At 39.5% G+C, this 20,745-nt stretch overlaps 1 protein-coding gene across 1 annotated transcript in view; it reads left to right on the top strand.

The window, feature by feature from the left end:
• The window catches only part of trpm4a (transient receptor potential cation channel, subfamily M, member 4a), a 47,452-nt gene that overhangs the window by 14,618 nt on the left and 12,089 nt on the right, over positions 1 to 20,745 (top strand). The window contains exons 5-21 of the mRNA XM_030141507.1: positions 759 to 928; positions 1,174 to 1,351; positions 1,937 to 2,001; positions 2,355 to 2,588; positions 3,146 to 3,248; positions 5,130 to 5,248; positions 6,792 to 7,091; positions 7,410 to 7,511; positions 7,655 to 7,783; positions 7,867 to 7,996; positions 9,890 to 10,035; positions 10,238 to 10,350; positions 11,600 to 11,707; positions 11,791 to 11,837; positions 12,069 to 12,301; positions 15,509 to 15,624; positions 15,852 to 15,984. Coding sequence (XP_029997367.1) covers positions 759 to 928; positions 1,174 to 1,351; positions 1,937 to 2,001; positions 2,355 to 2,588; positions 3,146 to 3,248; positions 5,130 to 5,248; positions 6,792 to 7,091; positions 7,410 to 7,511; positions 7,655 to 7,783; positions 7,867 to 7,996; positions 9,890 to 10,035; positions 10,238 to 10,350; positions 11,600 to 11,707; positions 11,791 to 11,837; positions 12,069 to 12,301; positions 15,509 to 15,624; positions 15,852 to 15,984 — 2,426 coding nt within the window. The remainder of the gene's footprint in view (positions 1 to 758; positions 929 to 1,173; positions 1,352 to 1,936; positions 2,002 to 2,354; positions 2,589 to 3,145; positions 3,249 to 5,129; positions 5,249 to 6,791; positions 7,092 to 7,409; positions 7,512 to 7,654; positions 7,784 to 7,866; positions 7,997 to 9,889; positions 10,036 to 10,237; positions 10,351 to 11,599; positions 11,708 to 11,790; positions 11,838 to 12,068; positions 12,302 to 15,508; positions 15,625 to 15,851; positions 15,985 to 20,745) is intronic.

Genomic DNA, 20,745 nt, shown 5'->3' on the forward strand with positions numbered 1-20,745 from the left:
GCGTAACATAACGTAATGCAACATAATGTAGCGCAGCATAACGTAGTGCAACATAATGTAGTGCAACATAACGTAGCGCAACATAATGTAGCATAACATAACATAGTGTAACATAACGTAGCGTGGCATAACGAGGTGTAACATAACGTAACACAGCATAACGTAGCGCAGCATAGTGTAACATAACGTAACGCAACATAACATAGCGCAACATAACGTAGTGCAACATAACGTAGCATAACATAATGTAGCATAACACAACATAGTGTAACATAACATAGCGTGGCCTAACAAGGAGTAACATAACGTAACATAGCATAACGTAGCGCAGCATAGTGTAACGTAACATAACGCAACATAACAAAATGCAGTGTAACATAACGCAATGTAGCGTAACATAACATAATGTACCATAACGTAATGTCTCAAAAGCAGGGTCACAGTAATTGTTAATCAATTACTTCAACTTATGTAAAGGCCAAGTCAGTATTTATAAATGTACAAAGTTCTGAAGAGTTTTCAAAGCAAACACAGATGCATACACTAGACCACCAATGCTCCAAGTCAACACCAGAAATATCAACTACTCACACATATTTATAAATGTCATTCAACTCATGCCATTCATAAATAATTTAATTATATCTGTCATGAGTTGAATGGACAGTCTGCTTTAGTATCAGCTGAAAGCTAAGTGCAAAGGTGGTTTTGTGGTCATTTCTAACCATCTCAGTGCCTCTCTCCTTCCATTTTCTCAGGAGCCTGGATTTTGACAGGGGGTCTGAGGGAAGGCGTGGCCCGCTGTGTGGGTGAGGCTGTGAGGGACTATGAGGCTGGGGCCCCCGCTCTCTGCAAGAAAAAAGTGATAGCAGTGGGAATGGCACCGTGGGGCATGGTGCACAACAGACAGCAGCTTATCAGTGCACAGGTACTCACCATACTATTACCTGACTGCAGCTATGAATAGATGGATGGAGTGTTTTTCTGTTATGTAATCCATGGCACAACATAACAGCCACACACATTTCAGTTAAAATTTTCCATAAGTTCGTCGAACATGGCTCAGATGTTTAAACAAAGTCTAATGCTGTGTTGCCACCACTGATAAGAGCAAAGAATTATCTTCTTTTCTTGGGAAAGAATGTCTCCTAATCATCTGTTGTGTGTTTGAAGGGAAGCTTTCCTGCTCGCTATTATGTCCAGAACACATCACGTGACTCCTCCTGCCTGGACAACAACTGCCAGGCTTTCCTGCTGGTGGATGATGGGAGTGTTGGACGTCGTGGGGGAGAAACAGCTTTTTGGGCTAATCTGGAAGACTACATTTCCCATCAGCGAACTGGTATCTGGGGTGAGACAGAGACACACAGCTTACAACTATTATGTAACACATGCATTACATTACGTTGCCAGAGGCCCCTTTATCCAGATAGGTGACGGAACCATTACAGATAGAACAGCAGTGTTAGCAATAGTCACTCAGATGGCAGATTAGGACTCACTGCTGTTTGAGGTGAATCTGCTGCAGAGACAGAAAGTATTGACATCTGAAGAAAGAGATACACACACACACACACACACACACAAACACACACACTCCACTATGTTATCAAATTACTTAAGACAAACATGATAGTGTCTGTGGTGCACTTGGTTAGCGTGTTTTGGTGTCAGTCAAAAGGTTGGTGCCTTGAATCTACCTAGGGTCGAGGAATGTTCATTTGTATGAACTTTTCCTCCAGGAAAAGTCATGAAGACAGTCCTTACTGATTTCCCTCCACTCTCCTATTTATATAACATGAAAATACTGTACTAGTATAGTGCACAAGAAAGGCTGTGGAAAGTGGAAATAATCTCAGTGACAGATGTTAAATGTTTTTTAATCTTGGTTGCTTTGTCAGACTTGTGTTGCTGAACTTGTTGCTTGTCACAACAGGTAGTGGCAGTATTGAAATTCCAGTGCTATGTATGCTTATCTCAGGAGGCAGCAATATGTTGGCGGTGAGAAAACACGCACATACACCCACACACTCATAAATATACACTTTCAGTTTGAGAACTCTTCATTTGTGGTACTGATTCTTCATACACACTGTGTGTGTAATATGAGCATGGTTTTAGTGCCTGAACCTGACCAGCAACACTCTGCACAGATTATACTACAGTTAAATGATGTTTGTCATATGTTATATATTACGATATTTAGTTAATGTTCTATGGTATCTGTGATCATTTGAAACACACTCCCCTGTTGCATTGTTGGCTGTGTGTTTTGCCAGTAGTGTTGAGTCCTCATGTCATGCCATGTGAATAAAAATGTGTTTTGTATTGTGTTCCTATTTTCTCGGGCTCAGAGATTAGACATCTCTCTGAGGAAAGCTACACCCTGGCTGGTTCTTGCTGGTTCTGGTCCAGCTGCAGATTTTATCGGTGAGCTGCTGGGCAGTCTCTCACCTGTTTCCCTCAGTCCCACCTCTCCTACAGAGAGGGACTCTGAGGGTCTGAATGCAGAGCTCCGTGACAGGGTCCGAGATATGGTCCAAAAACACTTTCGTCCTGAAGCTGAGCTGGAGAACCTAGTGGACAATGTGAGTGTATGAGTGTGTGTGTGAAAACTACTCTGACACACTTTATCTTGATCACAAATTTATACCAGCTGAATGTATTTTACATGTGTTCAGTTACAGACGTGTTTTTCAAACACACCCATATCATGCTGAATTCCTGAGGTTCAACATAATGCTACCACATGTGGCGTCTGTAAGAACACTCTTGTTCTGTTACCAAACTGCTCATGGAACTGAAAGTACACATAATGATGAAGCATTTATGAGCGACACACCATCAAGAATCATTCCACAAGATGAAAATTCATGTTTGCAGGGTTGTTCTCAAGACAAAACATAAATATAAACTGAATTCTATGGCTAAAAATAATGCACGGCATTAACAAAATGTGTCTATATTCAGTTGATAAATGAGGCCCCCTAGACGGACCTGAGCCATCCTCTTCCTGTATGAGTTTAGGACAAACATCTAGTCTTGCTCTAATGTACTGGTCTGGAAACTCAGTGTTAGTTATGAATGCTTACGGTCTCAGAAAAGGAAACCACTGGATCAGAAGTTCTTTTTCTTGTGTGTCCAGGCTCTGAGCATTTATCAGAACAAAGAGCTCATCACCATTTTCCATGGGGAGCAGGAGGGTGCTGATGACTTTGACACCGTCCTTCTTAAAGCCCTCGTTAGTGGTAAACACTTTGTACATCTATATGTAGATACATGATTTTTATGTTGTCTTGTCAGTCTCGTATTTTGGCAGTGGCATTCCACTCTGTTCAGTAAGTCTGATGTGTGTAACTCAGTACATGTTCATGAATCTGTATGTCACTTATATATATTGGAGAAACACTTAACAACACTACTCTTTTTGTAGGGCTTCAAAGATGTGTTACACTGTCAGGTTTATAAGTATTTGGACAGTGACACAAGTTTGGTCATTTTTCTTCTGTACATCATCACATGGATTTGAAATGTAGCAATTGAGATGTAATTGAATGATGGACTTACAGCTTTAATTCACCAGGCTTAACAAAAAACACTGCATCAGTTTAGGAATCACAACCATTTTAAACATAGGCTCTCTATTTTCAGAGGCTCAATGTTGGACACCGATTTGCAAGCAGTGTCAGGCCAAATGATGCCTGTTCCTTGTGGCCTGTGATTGTTATTATTATCATTTTATTTATTTATTTATTTACAAAATGAAGCACATAAAAAGTCTGGAGTTGGTTCCAAATGTTGGATTTGCATTTGGTAGTTCATTAGAATTCTCAATAAGAGGTCAAAAGACGTGTCAATGTCAGTGAAGAAGGCCGACATTCAGCCAAGAAAAGGAGAGGCCAAATCAACAATTTGATGCAGTCCTAAAAAGAAAGAATCCACTGGTGTGCTCAGCAACATTAAAAGGCCTGGAAGACCATGGAAAAAAGTGGATGACTGCCGAATTCTTATTGTTGTTTAATGCATGTAAACAACAGGAAAATTCAATTAGAGTTTGGCAGAAGACATCTAAAAAAAAAAAAAAAAAAGCCAGTGTGTATGCATATGCAGTCACGGAAAAAATGATTAGACCATCAAAAGTCATCAAAAACAATGGTTATGCAATCAAGTACTAAGTCCTGTGTGTATCATGTGACTAAAACAGACACAAAAGAAAACATGGAATGCCTAAAAGCACTGTTTTTGTCAGTACAATGCCATAGATACTGATGTAAGAACTTAAGTAATTTTTGTTATTATCAAGAAAACATGGAAAATGGATAGATATCAGCTCTGAAATTAAACTCTTATGAGTTATTTTTGTTGTTATCATTATATTATATTATTATACATTTGTCCAAACAAATGTACCTTTAGTTCAAGCAGGCATTAAAATGAACAAGAAACTGAAGAAAACAAGGGTGGTCTAATATGTTTTTCTGTAACTGTATGTATGGCTGCCAGTGGAACTGGGCCACTAGTGTTTAACAGTTATAGAAATAATAGGATAAATTCAGCCAGATTCAGCCAATTGCTGAAAAACCAACAGAGTGGGACTTAACATTGCAGATGGATAATGACCCATACTGCAAGAGCAACCAAAGAGCTTTTGAAAGTACAGAAATGGGATGCTTTCCAGCAGCCAAATCGGTCCCCTGATCTCAACCCCAAAGAGCAGGTTTGTCAGTTACTGAAGACTGAACTGAAGGTGGCAGCAGGAAAGGCCTGGCAGCTGCAGGGAGGAAACTCACTGTTTGGGTGATGTCTATTGTTTCCAGACATCAAGCAATCTTTGACCGCAAAGAATTTTCATCGAAGTTCAAAAACAGTTCTCATATTTATAATAATCTTAGTTTGTCTACTTACTTTTTAACCTCTGGAAGTAGAGAAACTACATTTGAAATGGTTGTAATTCCTAAATGGTTATGAAAATATGTTTGTTGATTGTAGATCAAAAATCTTTTACCCCATCCATGCTAAGTCCTAAAGACTAAGTTTAAGTGCTGTAGTTTTTTAAGTGTTCTTTTGTACTAAAACAAATTTTCACTGTATGTGTGTGTGTGTGTGTGTGTGTGTGTGTGTGTGTTAAGCTAGTAAACGTATGGCCAGTAAAGCCAGCGAGTACACTGAAGAACTGAAACTGGCAGTGGCCTGGAACAGAGTGGACATCGCCAAGACCGAGCTCTTCAATGGAGACATTCAGTGGAAGGTCAGGCAAATGAAAATCCATTCTTTACACTACTATCAGCATGGATGTAACATGCAAAATATCAATGAGGAAGGGTTTTATTACTGCAATATTTATAATATGGGCTTAAAAGCAGTCACTTTAGATGTTTGGAGAAAACAGGTCAAACTCATAAAAAACTGCCACATACGGCTTTTTTAAGATTTAATGGGGATTATAATGAAGCTTCTTTAAATCAGTTTTTGTAGGTCAGTAATTCCCACAATATATTTGGATATGTACTGTATATTTATTTAGAAATATTCATGTCAAGTATTTATGCTGTCAGTTATTTACTTGCCTATATAGGAAAAGGCTAAACCAGCTAAATGCAGGATAGCTGCTACTAGCCAACTACACTGCAAAGCACACTCAGTGTATATTTCTCAAATACAGTTAAGTGTGGAGTAATAAAGGCATTTTATTTTTACACAAATCTTACAGTGTGCCTTGGAATATTATTTGAAATCTTGCATGTTACTGCAGATTGTTTTTTTTTTGTTTGTTTGTTTTTTGACTCCAAACAGTTAAGTGTGTTTAAGTAATTAGATTTAATTTTCACACATTTTTGCTGTGCCTGTGTACCAGCAATTTATGGAAAAAAACACAACTGGAAAGGAAAAAGGCATGTGTGAGTTTTGAGGTATGATCTATAACACAAATTGAAGGATATCTGTATACTATATATTATGATATGATAATACCTCCATATTGTACATATGGCAAAAATCTTTTGGGGCATGTGCCACAGTTTAAGTGGGCATGGTGACAGTTCACTGAAATCCTGTACATTTGTCATGATTTTATAGCAGTACTGAAACACAAACACCAAATGATGACTAATCAAATACAAGTGCTGTACTCTGACTGTTTATGTGTCGTATGAGAGGGAGAAAGATGACACTCTAATGCCAAAATGATCAAATTCACAATGTGTCAGTTTGCACTTTATGTTAATGATATAGTTCTTAAAATACATTTATCCCCTAACGGGCCACAACACACTGAATCTATTTAAAACATTGCTCAGCCGTACTGTTTTACAGTTGTTGAGCCTGTGAGTATGTAGTACATGGCATTCATTTCTAGTATTGCATACTGAATTATATTCTACTATTTACCTTATTCTCCAAGTCACTGCTGTATGATTATGAGTCCAGCTTCCTGTGAGCTAGGAGAAAAAGCTGTAGGCAGCTTAGTTTACTACATCTGCCCTTATACATGCACATATGTAGTCTCTAAGAATGTGACTACAAACATAGCCTTTTTCCTACAAAGTGGCTGCTTCAAGAAACACACGTGATACCAATCCACTGTTTACAACTAACATACATACCAGCCACTATGTACCAAATCTTCTGCCAGATCATCTTTGTGCCTCATCTGCCCTATTTTGTTTGGACATTTTGGGGTTCCTGTGGACCTTGGCCAAATCCCACTTCCTACATGTTATTCTTTGTATGTGTGTGTAATCATGAATTAATGCTGATGAGTGTGTAATGATTCTTTGATGATATTGTCCCAGTATGAAGACCTGGAAGACTCCATGACTGACGCACTGGTCAACGACAAACCTCAGTTTGTGCGCCTCTTCTGCGAGAATGGCCTTAATATCCTGGATTACCTGACACATCGGCGCTTGGAGGACCTTTACCGCTCACTGCCCGACAGCTCACTTGCCTACCTCCTTCTTCAGAGGCGTCTGAGTGAGAGGCAGAGCCTCACTGGAACTTCACCAAACCAGGATGCTGGCTCTCCAGTACTGAAGAGTACACAGAGTGCACTAAATGGACCTGCATCTGCAAAAGAACTAAGCCTGTATGAGGTAAGATATATAAAGAGGAGGTGACAGTGGCAGAGTAAAAAGAAAAATATAAGACAGAGTTTTAGCTGGCTTATTTAGTATACATTTACGTTCTGCTACCAACTTGGGTATACTAATAAGTACTGGTAAACCTCATGAAATACTTTTGTGGTCTTTATAGTGTAGCATCTCAACCACAACTACAGTACAGGTCTGCCTGTCAGGAGAAAAAATATGTTCCATTAAAAAAAACATAAGGGTCAAAAGTCTCAAGTAATTGTAGAAGTTTGACTTTACACTGTATGTACAGTAGTAGTGAACTATCTGATAACGACGCAGGTATCCCGCTTGCTGTGGGACCTGTTGGGTGATGTGTGTCAGCCATTCTACTATGGACCGCTAGGCCTGGACAGTACAACCAGCACCAGGAGGGCTCTGAAGGTCAGTGAAAATGTCACGTAAAGAAACACGATTACAGTCTACTCCATTTGAGAAAAAATATAGAATAAAAAGCAATTCAGGACCACCATACATAATCTCTGACTTACGTATAAAATGACCAGTAATTCCTGTCTTACCTTCAGCAAGTCAATAAGATGTTGCTGGGGGAGTGTTTGTACCGAGAGCAGCGCTGCCTCTCACCCTGGTCAGCCCTGTTCATCTGGGCTGTCCTTCAGAACCGCTCTGAAATGGCCATTTACTTCTGGGAGATGGTGAGACTTCTTATAGGCAGATACCACATTTGCTTTTATTTGGAATATGGATCACTGATCGGCTGTGTGTGTTTTGTGATAAGGCAGGAGAGTCGGTCCTGAGTGCTCTGGGTGCCTGTAAGATGCTAAGGGAGCTTTCCAAACTTGAGAGTGAGACTGAGAGCAAACTGGCCATGAAAGAACTGGCACAGACGTTTGAGAACCTCGCACATGGTGAGTCAAAAAACAAGCTGCTCTGTTCTTTACATATGTGAAATGCTACTGTCAAGATCAGTCAGTCTTGATGTAGAGTTGTGTGCCATCAGCATAGCCATGGAAAAAGATTCCATGGTGGGAGGATGTAGTGATCCATGGTATCAGAAACTGTGCTTAGGTAAAGGGGAATGAGTAAAGAAGGAGAGCCAGCATCCACTGCCATCAAGAGGTCATTTATTGCCCTGACCAGGTCAGTTTCTGCACTGTGGATGGAGCAGAAACCTGACTGTGTAGTGACAGCGTTTTACCAGCACTTTAGAAAGAAATGGGTAGTTGAAAATGGGTCATCAGTTGGCGGGGACTTCCAGGTCCAAGCTGGGTTTTTGAGAAGTGGTTTGATGGTAGAACTTTTAAGTTTAGATGAAAGAAGGGAAAACAGAAGTGAGTACTTTATTGTTTTTGTACTTACTTTGCCACTTCCGTTATCCAAGTGTGAGTGGTCTCAATGTAGGAGGTACAGGATAGCATCCTCGATGCCAACATCCGCCTGAGAGCCAAACTGCAGTGAGCCCTGAGAATGTTGAATTTTGGTTGTGAGGAGGTGGGGGAAGAGCTGCTCCAGTGTCTTCATCAGGTGTGATGGAGTGTCACTGGTCAGTGGTCATGCAGCTTGCTGGGTCAGTTCTTTTTTGGAGCTGGAACAATGCTGATGTTTTCCAGAAGGTGGGCACTCTTTTTAGATGAAGGCTTAGGTTGAAGATATGTTGTTATGGCTCCCTCACTTCAGCTGTGGGGGTCTTGAGCATCCCTGGACCTGCCTTGTCAGGGCCTGCTGCTGTCCTGTACCACAGCTCCCCCCTGACCTGGCCCACAGTTATTCTGGGAGTTTGCTGTGAGAAGGGTGGGTGGGTTGGGGGTGGGGGGCTCATTTAGGGAAGTGAGAAAGGGAGAGTTGGCTACAGTGAGGGTAGGGGGATTTTAGGCTGGTAAACCAGTAGAATAAATCTGGCCCGGAAGTTGAACATCATGCATCTTATCTGCACAAGTAGTACAGTGGACAGAATGTACACTATGTACAAATTTACAACATTGTCTGTTGTTGTGCCAGTTTACCTCTGGGTTGATGACCTGGTAGCTCGCTATTGACTATTATTGTGGTCTGTCACAATGTAGGTTAATAAGCTGAAAGAGTGCATATTACAACCTACTGAAGTGGAGGCAACATGATTTCAACAATAATTCAATTACAACCTTGTCCCTGTAACCTGGGACAAAGACAACAGTCCCTATAAACAGCTTAGTTAAGCTGCAGTTGTAGCTCAACGAAGCTGTGCATGTAAACGTACTAAGTGTTTCAGCCCCTTATTGCCTTCACCATGTGGAACCATCAGCACATCCCAGGTCATGGCTTCAAAGCAATCTCTCAGGGTGTCCACCATCTCTGGGTACTACTTCTTGAGCATGTTGCAGCAGACTGCTTTTATACTGGGGGGCGGTGTACCGTGGCTGTAGATGGACCTAGTTGTGATCTGACTTCCAAAGTGTGGAGAAGGGGTGACTCTGTATGCATTCCTGGCAGTAACATACAGTAAGTCAATTGCCCTGTTGTTCCTTGTGGGACAGTTCAGGACCTGGTGGAAAGCAGCCAAAGTAGAGTCCAAAGTTGCATGATTAAAATCCCCAGAAGTAATCACGAATGCTTCAGAATGCTGCATCTGCTGCCGTGCTGTGACTGTATGGATTTTCTCAGGCAATTGCTGCGTCAGTGTTCAGCAGGATGTAATCACAGAGTGTAATCAACAGGTTACTTTGTAATAATGATCAACTACCAAACTGTCTAAATGTTGAGACCATTTTCTCCAGAATACTAATATTAATTTAATGATATCAGTGTATATTCTTTGTGTTCAGATGTGTTCAGTGAGTGTTACCAGAACAGTGAGAGTCGCTCCTTCACTCTCCTCATTAGGAGGTCACCAGTATGGGGTGGGGCTACATGTCTGCAGATGGCTACTTCAGCGGATGCTCGTCTGTTCTTCAGCCATGATGGTGTTCAGGTAAACATGCTGTCTTCCTGTTTAAATCTATGGTTAACAGACTGGAAAATGTTTCTTTTAATAGTAGTCCTAGGTCAGACACCTCTCTTTGTGCTCTCATATTGTGGCCAATGGAAACACACTTCAACACTACAGGTTCTTTTTAAATATTTTAATATTCTCTTCGTTTGATAATATGATGGTGCTGTTCTGTTTGTTGTAGTCTTTGTTGTCTCAGATTTGGTGGGGAGACATGGAGAGGTCTACTGAGGTCTGGAAACTGGTTCTTACCTTCTTCCTGCCCCCCCTCGTCTACACAGACCTTATCAGCTTCAGGTTGGCATTGAATTACAGCTATGCTAAGTTTGATTATTATGTCATTGAGCTTGTGTGTTTTCATGTCATTTTCAAAGTTCCCACTGAACTTGTGGAGGTTTGTGGCTTTAGAAAATACATGTTGTATTTATTAATGCCAGGTCGCAGTGATGGGCCGTCAGGGCCAGCAATGCCTTCTCTGCTGGCCTAAACATCATCAGAAACACTGACCTAGATTTACAACCTTAATTCTAATATTTGTTTCATGAAATTGTATTAATTTATTACCAATAGACTATTCTTTTCATTTCTTAGTGTTTCTTTTGGCTGCGCTACTTCTAGTACATGTATGTGGATGTAAGATTGTCCAGTTGTTTCAGTCTCTATGTGTTTCCATGGTTAATCCAAGCTGCCAAAAGTCTTCAAAATCAGTAGTGAAGGCCCATGTAACTTAAACTGTATAGCATCGGAACTGTTTCTTTAATCAATCAAATTTCAATTTAGCCTCATTATGCACAGTGTCATCAGCATTTGTCCATCCTCTGATTGGATGGTGAGAGCAAAACTATTTTTTGATTCATGCCAAGAAAGCTCATTTCAATTAAATTCAATTTAACTATTAATACATTTGAGATGTATGATGTTTTTTAGTAAAAGTTTTTGTTTTTGTCATGTTATTTAATAAATATTGATTCTGAACTGCTCCAGATGATGTACACGGTACAGTTGTTGTAGTGTAGAGGTTCGGAGCTGTCTTAACTGGGTTTCTTGCTTTAGTAATAATGGTATTCACCCTCAATACTCACTCTCACTCTCTCTGTAATACCACACCATGTTATTTTGCTTTTTTTTTGATAGTATTGATGGTTTCTATTATTGTAATGTTGTAGTGGTGATATTAAGAATTGGATTGAGTCGAATAAGTTCCCACTGAAGGCCCAGGTACCAAATGCATGACCCGCCACTGTTAGGCTGTAAGCTCACCTTTGGTTTTCCACCTGAGTTTGAGTCTCATATTTGTGACATATATCCCAATAATCTTTGTTTATTTAGGAAATTCTGAATTTTCTTTTTCCATGTAATGAATTCTCAACAATAGTGTAGTTCCAGACAATATATAGTTCTGTTTTGAAAATCAGTCCAGTGACAGTAGCATAGACAACTCAAGTCTGAACCGATGTATATGCTGATTTGATATTCAAGAAGTAATTTTCCACGTGAGCTCATATCCTTTTCAGTTTTACCAGGAAAAAAACACTATATATTACAGGGAACAAGAGGAAGAGGTAAAGTCCGTGGAGGTTCGTCATCACAGAGACACTGACAGTCTGGAAGGGAATGATACTTCTGTCTTCTCCCTGGCTGACATCATCCAAAAGTAAACACAAAACCTTCTTGAATTTGCAGATTGTGGATGTCTTTTTCCACTTCTAAGAAAATTCTTTGGGTTTTGGGTTACAGTGAAGGTGATGCTGAAGAGTTCAGAGCTTTAAAAGAAAACCTGAAAGGTGAGTTTGAATCCCTGTTCTGTGACCACTACATGCATTTGATCCCTGCAAACTTCAACAGCTGCAAGGATTGACCACAAAATCAGCTGTGTTAACTTTTAAAGGGCTTTGTATTTGAGGGACCTGAATGATTTGTATTTTCTTTGATAAAGTAGCCTTGTGTTATAGTTTGTATTCATGTTTGCTCATATTTTTAAAACATTCCTGTTTTGCTTGCTCTCACTACTTTAGAAACTTCACCACCCCATTCCCAGAGGCCATTTATTGTGTCCCGATGGAGAAAGTTCTGGTTTGCCCCTGTTACCTCATTCCTAGGCAATGTGCTGATGTACTTCCTGTTCCTCTGCCTGTTTGCCTATATTTTGTTGGTGGATTTCAAGCCTGCACCGCCTGATGGCCCCGCAACTCTGGAGTTTGTGCTTTACTTCTGGGTTTTCACCTTAGTATGTGAAGAGATTCGGCAGGTTGGTTTCTCAGACCCTGGCACACACATACATTATTGTCACTGTCTGCTTTGCTGCTGTCTCCTCCCTCACTTTTCCACACCTCGTCAGCCTACTCAGTTCCACCTGTTGCTCCAGCTGTGCCTAATCAGCTGGCCAGTATTTAAACTGCCCCTATTCACTCACTCATTGTCAGATTGTCTTAGCACTATGCCTCACTCTTCAGTCTTTTCTTTTTGCCTGATTTTTTTTGGTTCGGACTTCGTCAGTCAAGTCCCTCCATACCAAGCTCACAGTCAACTTGGCATAGGAAGGGGCCATCCCCAAACTGTTCCCTCAAATGCCACGTTTCCACTTCGTGGAACCAGCTCGACTCGGCTCGACTTGGTATTCCTGGAGACCATTTCCATTACAAGATACTACTGACTTTACAGTACCTGGATGTGGCGCATTACTTCCATGTCGTCTGCTTAGAGAGTTGCTGATAAACTCGCTTGTTGCGTGTTGTCTCGTCTGAATTTTTACGTCGGCCACCAAAGACTGAATCTCCTCGACCGACCATGGTGTAGTTTTGGGCTGTTATCGTGTGGATTAATGTACCGCTATATTTACTGTCAACTTCTGCATCTGTTTTTTGCAAAATGGCGGGTCACAGAGAAAACTGTCTGACCAATCAGTGGTCTGCAGTGTTTACACATCACGTTTTAGTATCTGGTCCCCAGTCTTGGAACCTCAGCAGAGGTGATACCAAAAAAGTAGTACCGGGTACCAGATTCCAGGTCCTTTTTCGTAATGGAAACGCAAAAAAGGCCTAGCCGAGTCGAGTCGAGCCAATACCATGCAGTGGAAACGGGGCAAAAGTTGGCAGCATGAAATGTCCAAAATGTCTTGGTATGCTGAAAAATTAAGTTACTTTCACTGGAACTAAGGGGTCAAGCCCAACCCCTGAAAAACAACCCCACACCATAACCCCCCCCTCCACAAAACTTGACAGTACAGTCAGGCAAGTACTGTTCTCCTTACAATGGCCAAACCCTGACTTGTCTATTGGAATACCAGTGAGAAGTGTGATTCGTCACTCCAAAGTCTCCACTCTCTAAGGCAGTGGTTCCCAATCCGGTCTTCGAGAACCCCTATCCTGCATGTTTTAGATATTTCCCTCTTCCAGCACACCTGGAAACCATTACATCATATTCAGCTGATCATTAGTTGAACCAGATGTGCTGGAAGAGGGAAACATCTAAAACATGCAGGACAGGGGGCCTCGAAGACTGGATTTGAGAACCACTGCTCGAAGGTTCAGTGCAGTGTGCTTCATGCCACTGCATCCGACGCTTTCTTGAAATAATCTGAAGGCCACACTAAATTTGAGGATCTGTAGTCATTGACTCTGCAGAAAGTTGATGATGTCTGCATACTGTGTACCTCAGCATGTGCTGACGCCGCTCTGTGATTTTATGTAGCCTACCAATTCATGGCTGAGCTGCTGTTGTTCCAAATTGCTTCCACTTTGTATTGATACCAATAACAATTGACTGTAGACTATTTAGTAGCAGGGACTTTTCATGAATGGACTTTATGCACAGATGGCATCGTATCACGTTACCATGCTTGAATTCACTGCGCTCCTGAGAGTCGGCCTGTTCTTTCACTAATGTTTGTAGAAGCAGTCTGCATGCCTAGGTCTTTCATTTTTACCCTCTGCCCTCACCACAGGGTATTTTCATTGGTTCATCATCTGTCTGTCCTTCTGTTCGTGCAAAAACTTTGGCGTTCACCAGTAGTTGTCAACCGGTGGGGTGGGGGCAGCAGATAGTCAGTGATAAGGAAACCCTGGTGTGGACTGAAGGCCAAGGGTTTTCAAGTGCGGGCATGTGATGTTATAAACCTGTGGCCACAGAAGTGATCAGAACACATACATTTAATGATTTGGAGAGGTGTCCTAATACTTTGGGCAATACAGTGTCTACATGTTAAAATCTCTGTTTCAAACAGAGCCAAAAATTTAGGTAAACAACCAATAATATATAGACAGAACCTGTCAAACAGTAGTAAGTTCCTAAAGGTGTGGGAGACTTTCATGGCCAATTTTTCATCAAATCTGTAAAACCTCCATCATAGCCTAAGTATCACGAATCTGTAAATCTTTCTGTCATTACTCACCTGAATCTCTTGCATTATGGTGAACAATTTCTAAGTGCCATCCGCCATAAACAAACCATGTGTTTACAAACAGAGCCGGGAGGTAACTCGAGCATCTTCAGAATTTTGTCGCGACGTGCATTGTGGGAAGCGAAGGTTCGCGCAGCCACCTGGCGGCGGGATGAAAAAGCAACAAACACGATGCAGAAACGGCTGAAACGCGCAAGCAGCTGGAGGCATATGCATAGAGGGAAGTGGAGATCCAGCCGTTTCCACGTCATGTTTGTTTCATTTGTATAATATCATATGGTTGCACTGCCGCTGCGCGAACCTCCGTTTCCCACAATACATGTTGTGACAAAATTCCGAAGATGGAAGAATTACTTCCCGGCACTTTTTGTAAACACATAGTTTGTTTACAGAGGATGACACTTTGAAATTGTTCATTGTGAGGGAAGAGATTCAGGTGAGTAATGACAGAAAGACTTACAGATTCATGATACTTAGGCTATGACTGGGGTTTTACAGATTTGACAAAAAATTGGTCACGAAAGTCTCCCACACCTTTAAGGTAAAAGATAAGCAAAGACAGAAGGCATGAAGGCTTGTCAAAAATGCTAAGGCAACTTTGCTATGTCCAAAATCAGGGCCACCTCCTTTAGCGTTTACCTCCAAAGTAGACCGCTGGTCTAGACTATATACAGCTGTTTCACTTTCTTCTCAGAATTTGCCACAGGTTTGAATAATTTGTCTGTTGTCTACTCCACCACCCACAAATACTTCGAATGCATTAATCTGTTCAGTCAGGGGGTATACGCCTCTCAGAATGACATTTATTCTCATGATACACACACACTGCACCAGTACCACACCTGTCCATCTCAATCACCATTAATTACTCAACTATAAACTGGCAATAACCCAACTTTTATTGATTGCATTTATTAATGTTATGCTTGTGTCTCTTTTTAAGGACCGTGCTGGTCAGATGTAGCAGTTTCAGTTTTGTTGTACTACTCATACAGTGACAATGAAGGTGTTCTAGCCCATGTTTTATGTTTTTGGTCTCTTGTCTCTGGTTTGCAGTCATTCTTTGTGGGTGGCATCGTTATGCTCCAGAGGATGAAGAATTACATCCAGGATATGTGGAACAAGTGCGACCTTGTGGCCATTGCTCTCTTTACTCTGGGACTGTGTTGCAGGTGAGTGTTCACACATAACCAGAGGAAACCAGAGGGAACTCACACACACACACACACACACACACACTCACTCTCAAACATAACGAGCCGATTTGTTATCTTGTCTTTCTAAGCCTGTATGTCTGTTTACTGTAACATTGTGTATGTAAACACACATACGTCACACAGCTTTGGGTCATGTATGAAAAGGGATTGACAGTTTTTTTGTTTTTCTAAATATTTTTCAGAATGTTTCCTTGGTCATTTGAGTTTGGCCGGGCAATGATGGCTATTGATTTTATGGTCTTCACCCTGCGTCTCATCCATATCTTTGCTGTTCACAAACAACTTGGGCCCAAAATTATCATTGTCGGAAAAATGGTGAGTTCACACGTTGATCACAAAATATCCATAGAATTTAATGAAAATGCAATGTGAAACAACAGGAACTCTACAGGATTGCCTCAGGATGCAGAGGATAAGTCATTATGACACAGTCTTATGTACTCGTAATAAGATTATAAAAAAAGAAATTATGAAATAACTATATGCATAAATACAAATGATTGCACAATTTCGATTCTCATTATTATGAGGAGATCACTTTTATTTTATTCAGAATATGCTTCTAACATACAGTGTTCCAATTTCCAGTTTTCTTTTTCTTCTTAAAACATACTGCAGCTGCCTTACAAAGTAAGTGCTGTTTCCATGCAGTATGCACACAACTGGGACATAATACCCCATAATATGTTAACAATGCATCTTGAACTTTGACTCTCTCACTTATAACTCGTTTTGGTATGTGAGGTATGTGATTTGTAATACTGTCACAGCTTTACCTCTTTACCTTAACTGACATTAATCTGTGTATATCTGGCAGAGAATTGCGAATAGGACAAGCCAGGAAAGCAAGACAGGCTTCCATACTGCAAAATGTTACTAGATCCTAGAATAGAGTCTATTTATTGGGACATATTAACCCATGAAGACCCAGTGCTACTTTAGTGGCATTCGCAAAAGTGGTTTGTTCTTTCAATTTGGCCTTTAAGTGATTTATCACCATTTATTTCAACATTATCCTCTAGATTTTGTGTTTTTTAAATGAAAATCAGGCATTTTTCTAGATTTAATTTACTGATCATGTATATGTTCATTAAAGCTCAGAGTAAAGTTTATGTATTATGTCAGACCTAGAGAAAACTGAAGAAAAGGGACTTTTGCAGTAAAATCTATCATTAATTGAGCATAAACCCAGTGTGTCCATCCACTGTCACTGATCCAACTCCATGGGTTTTACTGGTGAATCAATGTTATAGAAGATGCTGGTGTTTCCATGTTCACTATGGAGCCAGTGAACATCCAAATAGGTCATATCTGATGACTGTGAAAAGATGACAAAGTGCATTTTACACCAATTATTTACATGTATTGATAGAATTAGTGCAGAAGTGTCAAGCTCATTTTAGTTCAGGGGCCAAATTTTGCCCAATTTATTCTCAAGTGGGCCGGACCTGTAAAATAACATAAATAAAACTATGAACTCTGATTTTTTTCCCCCTCTTTTTTAATGCAATAAAGTAAAATTACATTACCTAAAATTATATTCACAAACTAAATGTGAGTAACCTGAACAACCATGAACAACCTGAAATTTCTTAAGAAAAAATGTTATTTATTTTAACAATACCATGCCTTAGTTTATTGTTTACATATGTGCATTAGAACTCACTGTTCACAGTGGATCAGCAAAGGCCAAAAACATTTAGTGACAGGCATAATATTGTTAAAATGTAAGTTATTTTCAGGTTGTTCATATATGTTAAGGTTAGTTTGTAAATATATACATTTTCATGCAATTTTACTTTTTTACACTAAAAGAAAAACTTGGAGTTATTATTTTTCATGTTTATATGCTATTATTTTACTGGTATGGCCCACTTTGATCCATTTAAACTTAATGTGGTGAGCTCAAATGAGTTTAATTGTTAGTATCTTCGATGTAATTTTTGCACAATTCAACTCACAGGCCGGATTGAACCCGTTGGCGGGCCGGTTTTGGTCCACAGACCGTATGTTTGACACCCCTGGTTTATAGTGGATCAGAAGTTATTAAACATTTTAGATTGGTAGATGTTTTCAGTCACCATTGGCTGTTTGGGTCTTTATGGGTTAAATCCTTTTAAATAATATGGGAGTTGAATGGTAGGTTCAGGTTCTTTTAGTCAGTGAGTTGGATCTGAAAGGAGATCTCACTCACCCTTTGTTATTAATTATTTTTCCATGTAACATGAAAGGTCACACTATTCATTTTTCTGAACCCGCTTTATCTAGTGTACATATAAAGGTAAGGTAAGATAAGATAAGGTAAGATTTTATTGATCCCATCATGGGGAAATTTCACAGTTGACAGCAGCAAATGTAAACATAAAATGTGAGAGAACACTGTTCAGACTTCATACAACAGAAGGTTGGAGGGCCACAGCCACTTGAGGTTGGCTGATACTGTTAATGCATGGTGTGGCTTCTCTTTGGTAAAGGCTGTAAAAACATGTACTGTAAATGCACATTATATGGTGTGGTGGCTTTTAGTGGAGACCACCAGGAAATAATTACCAACAGACAGCTCTCTAAACAACAAACCAGAAAAGGTGTGTGCTCTGCTCCAGCTCAGCATGGGCAAAAAACAATCACACTAATATTTCATTGGACTGCCTTTAGCTTTGATAGCATCGCACATTCACTGTGGCATTATTTCAGTGCCACAATATTTATTTCCATCCATAGTTGCGTTCATTTTACTCCAAATTTTTTGTATTATATTAATGATGGGAGAGCTAGACCACTGTGGAAAGTTTTCTGCAGCACATTCTATAAATTCTCAGTGAGGTTAAGGTTTGGACTTTGGGCTGTCCAGTCCATGTGACTCAGCACATCCACCTGAAGCCTCCTCAGATCATAACACTGCCCCTACAGGCTCATATGGTAGGCACTAGACACGATCACATTATCTTTTCCATTCAGCCAAAGTTCAATCTTTATGTTCTCAAAGCCTTTTTCTGATTAGTCTCAGTGATAAGTGGTTTTCTTAAGGCTACACAGCTGCTTAGTAGGGGTGTTAGAAAATATCGGTTCTGCAATATATCTTGATATTTTGTTTTCATAATACTGTATTGATATTAATAGGTATTGCAATGATATTTTTGAGTATTTATTCAAATGCAGATCTTGCAGAGGTTCATTTTTGTTTTTTGTTTTTCTTTTTTGTTTATATTTGATGTAATGTATGTTTTAGTTATGAACTAATAGAATATGAACATGTGATCAGGAACTTAAACTGTGATGTCTGTAAAACATAATTTAAGTTTTAACAGAGGAATATTTTGTGATATAACATTTAATCCTGTTCTGATCAAATAAAAATGTGTTTAGTATTTGTGCATATTTCTGGTGTAATTCAATTCTTCCAGGAAATAATATTTTACAAAAAGAAACTAAACCGATAAAAAATTGCCTTTCATGTATCATATATCATGATATATCGTGATGTATCATATCGTGATCCTAGTCTTGTGATTTGTATCGTATTGCCAGATTCTTGCCAATACACACCCCTACTTCTCAGTGCCTATCTTACAAACTGATCTCACAAATGTTTAAAATGTCTTCGATCACAATCATTTCAGACATTTACAGACCACATTTTTTCTTTTCTCTGAAGGTAACAGTTCAACCCTATCCTTCCAGGTTTTAGTAATGTATGCACAGTTCTTAACCCAGTTTTAGTAGTCTCAGCTTCATCTCCTCGATAGTTTTCTGTCTTGCATGCTTTCTGTCTGACATCTCTTAAACAGACTTCTATCTTTTCAACAACCCCAGGACATGTCTTCCTACGTGGTTGTTTATAATAAGAAGCTAATCACTGCCAGTTAGGATTACATACGTTGTTACCATTTCAAACATATTTATCACTGCAGTAATTATCCAATGGATGTTAAATCCAGGTGCCATTGTTTTGTTTGTTTTTTGTGTTTTATGCAAAAGCACAGTGTAATTATGAATGTCCTCATTCTTTCCTCACTCTTTCCTCCTCTTACCCACTCCCCTATACCTGCAGTCCTCATGTTTCAGTTTCTGCATTCATGTAGCCTATTTCACAAAGGGAATGACAAAGGAATTCTCTTCAAGTATCAGTGAGAAAACAACACAAAAACCCTTGTATCTGGGTCAGAGGTTATAGCGTAAGCGATTTTTTCCCTTAGGACTCAGTTTTTGTGTCAAACTGGTGTTTCTTTTTGTCTTCATTGGTGGGTGTTCTTGGTCCTGGTGGATATGGAGGATTTGGTGGGGGTGAATGTACTCTAAACATCAGCAGTGTCAATAAAAACCATATCATATAATTCACATGTCAACATCCAAAGACTAGGTCAAATGATTGGGTTAAGTTTAGTGTAATACAAATTAATCATATATTTATTCCGTGCAGATTAAAGATCCAGAGTCTGTTACACTTTGAGTATGCGTTCACAGAAAAGCACTACATAAATCTAATCTATTATTATTATTATTATTATTATTATTATTATTATTATTATTATTATTATTATTATTATTATTATTATTACTTAGTAAAATGACATTCCAGACATGGAAAATAATATATATATATAATTATATCTAATTACATAGAAATATATAATCTATAGAATTAGCACATTTATGTTTAGAAATGTTTATTACATTTCAAAATACAGAATACACACAGGTATTCACACACACATAAAAAAAATAAATAAATCTAACAAAACCCACTTAACCCTCCCAAACCTCTTCCTGTCACTGGATCTATATGTGTATATAATATGGCACTGTAGATATAAATAAAATTTCATATCAGAGTGTTACATACACACATACATCTTAACTTGTTAAGGGCTTTGTACATGCGTCGTAGGATTGTCAAAAAAGGTTAAGAAAGATTTCCACACTTTATGAAACTTCTGTTCAGATCCACGTAATGTATATCAGATTTTTTCCAGTTTAAGATTGGAGATCACTTCTCTGACCCAATGTCCAACAGAGGGGGGGGGGGCAGGTTCATAACATCTAGTAAGAATAAGGCGGTGTGTCAAAGGAGTACTC

Source organism: Sphaeramia orbicularis, chromosome 8 (genome assembly GCF_902148855.1).
Source record: "Sphaeramia orbicularis chromosome 8, fSphaOr1.1, whole genome shotgun sequence".
NCBI classification, from domain to species: domain Eukaryota; kingdom Metazoa; phylum Chordata; class Actinopteri; order Kurtiformes; family Apogonidae; genus Sphaeramia; species Sphaeramia orbicularis.